Raw genomic sequence first — 8,038 nt, forward strand, 5'->3', positions numbered from 1 at the left:
GGCTCGGCTGAAATCTCGATCTGCCGGGTTGTAGGATATTCTTGGATAGATTACTCCTACAATCTTTCCTGCACATAGATTTCCTGAGATTGTTCCCAGTACTGAATCTTGTAGATTCCCCATTCTTTTATCGCATATAGTAATATCAATAGGCGAATCTATCACTTCTTTGAAAGTATCCTTTATCATAATCTGGATTGATTCGATATGAATCCAGGACATAGTCCTTGCTACTTCTATCTTGAGTTTTTGTAATTCCTCCTTAATTTCTTCGGAAGGAATTAACTGCATCTCCATTCTATTACCTGTAAGTTCCATCGAGATTGCCATTTCTCTTCTAGAAACTTTATAGATTAGATTATGTTTTCTGTTTCTTAGGCCAAGACTTCCTAAGAATTTTTTACTTGTACTGCAGAGAATCTTTGATATCTCTGTAGACTAGGATTTTCTCTCATGATCCTTTGGACCATGTTATGAGATATTGTTGTCTGACTGAAAAATCCAGACAAATCTTCATGTGTTTTGTGTCGAAACACCTCGTCCTCAGTCAGATTCCGATTCTGTTCCATCAGATTCTTCATGACTTAAAGACTTCTTCTTCTTCATATAAACTTTCATTTGAGACAATGTCCTCAAATCGGTATACCTGAATAAGATCTTCGTAATAAACCGATTCTTCAATGTCCATGGTTGAATCGAAGCGTTTAATACCTCTTTTTTCATTTTCTGGACAGTTGGTCGAGATATGACCCCTTGCTCCACATGTCCAGCAATTACAATCCTTGAAACTTTCATTAGCTCGGGTATGAGCTCTTCTGAAAGTTTTCTTAGTAGGTGTCATTCCTGTGCTTCGAGATGTACTCGATGCTTGGGATGATATCCTACTTCTTGACGGTCCACTTCTTTGTTCAGATTTGTAAGATCTGGCTTTCTGTCTAGACCACACAGTTCTTGGTTTCCAAGAACTTCTTCCACTTCGAGCATAAGGACGAGTCCTAAAACTTTTTCTCTTATGCTTCTGTGGTTTACTTTCAATAATTGTTGGAAGATAATTTTTCTTACAACACAAAGCAGTTCTTTTGTTGATACCCCTTAAGCGTTTGTAATTCTTTTGTAATACTGCCATATGACACCATTATGCCAATTTTCCTTTGAGAAAAGAGGCTCTTCGTGTTAATGTATCTGGATTACCAGGTACGTATTCCCTTATGAGCATTTCTCTCCAGGGACTTGGCATTTTTGCGAAGAAAAGCAGCATAGCTATATCTTCTTCGACTCCTGAATTCCATCGATATTTAGTGAATAACATATTGTATTCATCCACTAAACATATATCGTGTAATTCAAGACTGTACAGAGCTTGAGTATATTTCTTTCTCTTATCTGTATATTGGCTGTTAAAATAGTATACTCCTATAAATTATGCTTTGAATAGGGTAGCCATTTTTCCAGCGATCTCACTGAGAGATTCACCAGCTAGGACTGACTCTTTCATTTCTAATGAAGTCATGTCCCAAGCAATTTTTACTGATCTCATAAGACTCATTTCCAAAAGTTTAATGAATCCTTCTTTGTTGAGATCAATTGTTCATGCTGCGATTCTCATAGCAGATGTCCAGTCATCTATAAGATCTTCTCTATTTTTGAAATCTAATACATCAAGGTTAAGTATAACCACATAAGGATGTATAGGATCTAAAACAGTTTTCCTATAGGGTGTTTGGTGCAAGGAAATTTGACTTCTCCTTGTCCTCGTTCCCGCTAGGTGTGATCCTCCACCAGTATGGAAATTCGATTGAGATTCTCTCATGTTTACATTTTGAGATCCCACACTTTCCCTTGGTGGTTCCTGAGAAGATGACCAGGTTATAGCAGGTGGTTCACCTCCTGCTGTGTTCATCTTCAGATCTACAACTTTGAGATTTGCGAAAGATTCCGCAAGCTCTTGTAGATTCCTCCAGACCAATCCTTTCTAATGTTGTCATCAGATTAATTTCTTTTCTGAGACAGATTTGATTATATTGATCATCTTTTCTTCTTCAGTCAAAGGTTTTGACACCACTCTGACCTTCCCTTGTTGATGTAACAAAGGTTCGGTGCCAAATGATGGTGGTAACCATCCTCCTGAAGTTCTTTTACTAGAACCTGGTTGTTGTTCTAGTTTTTGAATTCTTGTTTGAATATGCTTTAATATTCCAAGAATTTCTTCCTGGTTTTTAAGGATTTCTTCAACTCGTTGGGGTACAAAGTATAGCATATTGCCATAATTTTGTACTGTTTTCTGGATTTCCCTAAGATCTGAATAGAGCTTAGAGGAATCTGGTACTATCTCCAGAAACTTATTTGTTTGAATCAGAAGTTTACCTGAGAATTTATCTGAGGGTGCTGAGGTTTCCCTTTCTGCTCCTGATATCTTACAATAGTTAAATTCTCTTGTGTATATTCCAAAATATTGGAATAAACCTTGTAAATTATTTTTCTCGAACCTAAGTTCGGATTCATAACTTTTCGAAATTCTCCTTCCTCAAACATTTCGTTTCTTTATAATAATAAATTATTTGTTTGAAATAAATCAATCTAAGGCTCTGATACCATTTTGAAAGCGCGAGGATAAATTAAAATTAAAATAGGGAACAAGGGTGAATTTGTCAATTTTAAAAATATTTTCTTTCACCAGGGAGTTGGAGCAAAGATTCCTTTGGTTTGGGGACTGAATTCCAAATTACTCTTGATTTTATACCGCTGTTAAATGCTATTTGACCAAAAATAAAATCATCTATTACTATTAGGTAAAAACTTGTGTGAGACGGTCTCACGGATCGTATTTTGTGAGACAGATCTCTTATTTTGGTCATCCATGAAAAAATATTATTTTTTATGCCAAGAGTATTACTTTTTATTGTGAATATCGGTAGGATTGACCCGTCTCACAGATAAAAATTCGTGAGACCGTCTCACAAGAGATCTACTCTTACTATTATTAAGAATCTCTATAATAGAGACAAAAATAGTGTCTTGGTCTGTTTTTGATCTCTTTCAAATTTTCTCTTATGTGATATTAATATTACAATTTTTTTTTTAATTTCAACAAATATTTTTGCTTTTATTTTTTTAAATTACAATAATTCAAATAATATTTTAATCTCTAAATAATTTATCAAATTTTACTTTAATACCTCGATAATTATATAAAAAAAAAACTATACAGAGCGTATGTGCAAATAGCTAGTGGGGGCAGTTTCGTTCGATCCTACTTGTGTGCCCCCACAGGATTTAGATGGTCCAGATTTAGGCACATGTGTGATTTTAAAAAAAAATAGTGGATCCCATGTACTTGTGGCTAAATCTGGACCCTGAATTTATACATGAGACACTGCCCCACGTGTAGGGTGAAATATTCCTAGCTAGTGTAACAAACCTTCAGAAATATGCGAGGAGAGCGGCAAATGTGCTTATTTGACCAGTTGCACCAAATCAAGAATAATATCCAATAACAGTGCCACACGTCACGATCTGGGGGGTGGGTGGGGGGAAATCTCTTGTTTCTCGCCGACATTTCTTCGTGTATATATATATATACGGGTGTTTCGTGACCGCCAATCCACATTTTTCTGTAGGTTTTCTACGTCGACGTTTCCAAGAAATCAAATATGCCTCGCCGTAGCTCCGGTGGTCAGTTAGGTGTTTCATTATTTGGAGATTAATAGAATCTCTCGGGATTGAGTTGGATTTACAATCTTGGTTGCTTGCATTGTGATATATTCTGGGTTATGAAATGCCAAGTTTTCTTGTCCTATGTTTTTGTTTGTTGTGGCGCTATAGATTCTTTCAGCTTGATTTGTTTATTAGGCTTTTTAATATTAAATATTGATATCATGGAATTGCCACGACATAAAGGTACTATGCAAAAATTTGTGTGAAACGGTCTCATGTATCGTATTTGTGAGACGGATCTCTTATTTGGGTCATCCATGAAAAAATATTACTTTTATACTAAGATTATTAATTTTTATTATGAATATCGGTAGAGTTGACGCGTCTCACAGATAAAGATTCGTGAGACCGTCTCACAAGAGACCTACTCAAAATACTACCGCTACTTCGTAAGCTTGACAGAGTTTTGTCGTCCATTTTTACTTATGGATTTTTATTTTGAACGTCATGTTTGTTGTTAACTGCTTTGTATCAAGTGAATCATACGAATTTTCTCCTTACATTTGTACAATCCTTATGGAAGGTAAAATAAAGATCCACATTGTACTTACGTCTTGGAATGCCTGAGTGCAGACTATAAGCATCAGAACCACCCAAACTAGCTGAGATTGGTCCTGGTGCAAAGCTTGAGAGACATATGTTAGATGCGATGTGTGCCATTGGACTTTATTTACCTTGTTATTTAAGGGAAAGTTCCGATGATATGTAACATCTTTTATTTTCCAGTGTCTAAATAGCTCTGGAAATTACATCAGCAATTGTCATGGATATGCTGGCTGAATGCAGGAGAAACTCCGGTTCTGTGATCAGTTCTTAATCGATCGTGCTCACGCGCATGTTCGGATACACTCAGATTCATCATTGATGCTTTGAATAGATATTTGTTGCTATGAATCTACTGTGAAGAATTATCCATCAGTGGGTATCAAACTTTACATTGCGTAAATAACTTAGCTAACATGATGGAATGAAATTTAGCTTCATCTGCAAATTGGATATTCAGCTGTCTGTCTTCAAAATTCTATATGGAAGAAAGGCAGGCCTTGAATGCGTAATTCCGGGGAAATCATTAAAAAAATTCAACATGGAAATTATTCATATTAAATACTATTACATGTTTCTTCTGAAATGTCGCGGTCATCGGGTCATGTAGCAAATTTGGTCGGATAACCCATGACTGACGCTTGGGGTTCAACAACCGGTTCTATACTTCTATATGGTAGCCATGAAATTTTCCGTATAAAATAGTAAACAATTGAATAAACTAGAAGAAAGAGATATTTAATGGAACAATATAATTATTAAATTGATTATATCAATTCAACTAATACAATGTTTCATTTTAGTGGCATGACATGATGTCTTTAATTTAACTCAACTCCTCGTATTTTAACGAAACCCCCCAACTGGTCAATTCTCTTACCAAATTGCCCGAAGTAAGTAACCTCTATTTACATTTACAACTCTTGGGTTTCTATCACAATCTCCCTTTAAGGAAGCTTACGCATAGTTTCTTCCACGCCTCTCTGTCTGGTTCACCAGACTCTAACCTAGCCTTGGCCTCTTCACCAAGAGTCTCCTATAAGTTTACAAGTAAATAAATTGTCAGAGTGAATGCCCCAAAAAAATAGCTCAATAAGCAGATAAAAAAAAGTAATGTCTTTCCGCTTGTGATGCGGATGCCTACGGTGGTCTCTTCTTTAAGTTTTAGGAATATAATAACCAAGTACCTCGATGAGCTTGAGATTGAGAAGGCGATCAATTATGTGTAGAACGATGTCTTTAGAATACTCGGGATGGCCTTGGATTCCCATAACGTGATTGCCACACCTAAACATCTCAACTCCGGTCTTGTTTGACCAAGCTAGGACCTCAGCTTTTGGAGGGATTTCCCATACCTAGATAATGCAACACTGTTAAAAAATAATTTATAGGGAGTTTATTAGAACAAAGAAGCAGCGAGTTTTCTTGATCCAACCTCATCCCTATGGAACTCGACGATAGAGAGGGAAGCCGGTATTTTCAGAGAAGTGAATACTTGCGATGGCAAGAATTCAACTTTCCTGATTCCTATGTCCCATCCTGTGGTCGCTCTGCCCGTCTTTCCACCCAGTGCTCGCCCCAAAATCTAATCAGAAAACAGAAGAAAAATCCATTATAGACACAAACATGTCGTCGCAAATCAAGCTTTTTTAAGGTTTGATTTGAATATTATCGAATTCTTGAATTTCCATGATGGGAAGTTATGTTTACAAATATCCAATACTAAAACGAAAATAAACATACTAATATATAATACTGTTGTGTTCTTGAAGGAGTTTTAACACGCATAACAATCCTCAACGCAGAATTGACTCCACAAAATTTAGAAGTCACAAATTCAAGAAAATATTATGCCTTATTTGAAATCACTTGGACTTTTTTATATAATATATGGGACCGGATCCTCTAGTGCACAACTCCGGATCCATTTTCATGTGGGACATCCTTATATGGCCACTATGAAAACCATAATCGCGATTCCACTCACGCACACCATTTAAGCTTGATTTTTATTCTAGCTTATTGAATTTTATTTTGGTGCGACCTTTCCAAGAACTATGAGTCTACAAATTCAGACCTTAAAATAAAAAAATTAGGTCGCAATTCGGTTTCCATGTAAAACGTGACATCAACAGTGGCCATTGAACTTATAGTTTAATCACAGATAGGGCCCGTAAAGTTAGACTTTTCTTTTTCCCTAAAAAAAAATTTGTTCAAAACTTGGTAATCAACACATTTATTTAGCAGAAAACCAAATCCCCAATAAATAAATACATTTAGCGATGCCGCGTCGCGGCAACAGATTGGCTGTGTTTTCTACGTCAATTTCTTAATAAAAACGGAGTGATTCTAAAAACCTATTATTTACAGTTTAGACCATTTTCACAGGCCTTTTCTATAAATAAACATATATTATTGTGATAAAGAATATTGTAATATATATGCTTTAAATCTGTAATTTATTATTGTCTTAGATCTTCAAATATCTAGTGTGTATATATATATATATATATATATATATATATATATTCCAAAGAAGAATCATAATTATAATTTGCTTGAATATAAGAAGTGGCAAAGGAGTGAGACATGCAGCTGACATAAACCCGAAAAGAAAGGACAGTTGTGCAAAATCAAACAAGAACTGCAAGAAACTTTAACAATATCGAAAACCAAAATTCATTCTTAATTCATAAGTTATATTATTAGAATATTACTAACGTTTTATTAACAAAATATATTTCACTTTTCAAAAAAGGGATATATATTTCAGAAATCATACATGTCAAACTTATTTAATGATCACAAAATTGAGATGGGTGAGCTGAGATCATTTAGCATAAATATAATCTACATTTGATCTCGAACATAACCATTCCATTAATTTTTTGGGCAGTGTTAAGTGTTAATTCAGTAGCGAAATTTTTCACATGAGTCCACACGTTGTGTTATGTGAAAAAACATATACTATGACCATTGTAAGCATTGAATTAAGAGAAGAAATCCATGTTTTTCTAGGTGCTAGAGACACTAGAAATTCTATTCACTAAACAAGAGGTAAATCGAAAGCCACAAAACGCGCCGAACTCTGAGCTGTCAACACAAGGCAACGAAGAAAGCAGAAATAAATATAAATAAAAAATAAAAACCTGGTGGCCGAAGCAAATCCCGAGGACCTTCTTCTTCATGTCGTCCAATTTCCTCAGCAAAATCACCAGCTTGCAGATCCAGATGTCGCTCCCGTGCGCGTCATTGCAACTTCCGGTGATCACGAATCCTTCGTATCCGCCGATCTCGTCGTCCTCCGGGAACTCGCCCTTGGAGACCCTGAACAGTTCCCACACCTCCCCCTCCTCCCGCAGCATTCTCACGAAAACCCCGTAGTAGCCTCCGTACATCTTCTTCACGTAGTCGGAATCATCCGCGCACAGGAGAACGGCGAACTTCTGGCCACCCATTCCCTCTCGTCTCTCTCTCTATATATATATATATAAATAATAAATATGTATGTATATGTAACGTGGATAGAGAGAGAAAGGGGGAAGAGGAGAGGGCTATTGCCGAAACTCGGTTGAGAACGAACTGTAACGACAGCTGCTTTTATAATACGGCAGAGGAGGAAGGGCCGAAGACGAGTGAATTTACGGTTCTGTCCTTGAAGTTGAATTGACTGAATTGCCCCTTGTCATTCAATTGCCTTCTTAATTGCCTAGTAATACATCTATAATATTTTTTATTATACATATGATTTACATTTAAACGAGGGTTAAAATATAACTAT

General features: G+C 36.0%; 1 protein-coding gene across 1 annotated transcript; it reads right to left on the reverse strand.

Moving 5' to 3' along the window:
• Positions 1-5,036: 5,036 nt before the first annotated feature.
• LOC142527601 (gamma-glutamyl peptidase 5-like) lies at positions 5,037-7,833 on the reverse strand. Its single transcript, XM_075632443.1, has 4 exons — positions 7,407-7,833; positions 5,693-5,842; positions 5,445-5,612; positions 5,037-5,293 (listed from the first exon to the last, which is right to left on the reverse strand). The coding sequence occupies exons 1-4, from the start codon at positions 7,713-7,715 to the stop codon at positions 5,192-5,194; spliced, it is 729 nt and encodes a 242-aa protein (XP_075488558.1). The 5' UTR covers positions 7,716-7,833; the 3' UTR covers positions 5,037-5,191.
• Between the last annotated feature and the right edge of the window lie 205 nt (positions 7,834-8,038).

This window comes from Primulina tabacum, chromosome 15 (assembly GCF_025594145.1).
Source record: "Primulina tabacum isolate GXHZ01 chromosome 15, ASM2559414v2, whole genome shotgun sequence".
Taxonomy (NCBI): Eukaryota; Viridiplantae; Streptophyta; class Magnoliopsida; order Lamiales; family Gesneriaceae; genus Primulina; species Primulina tabacum.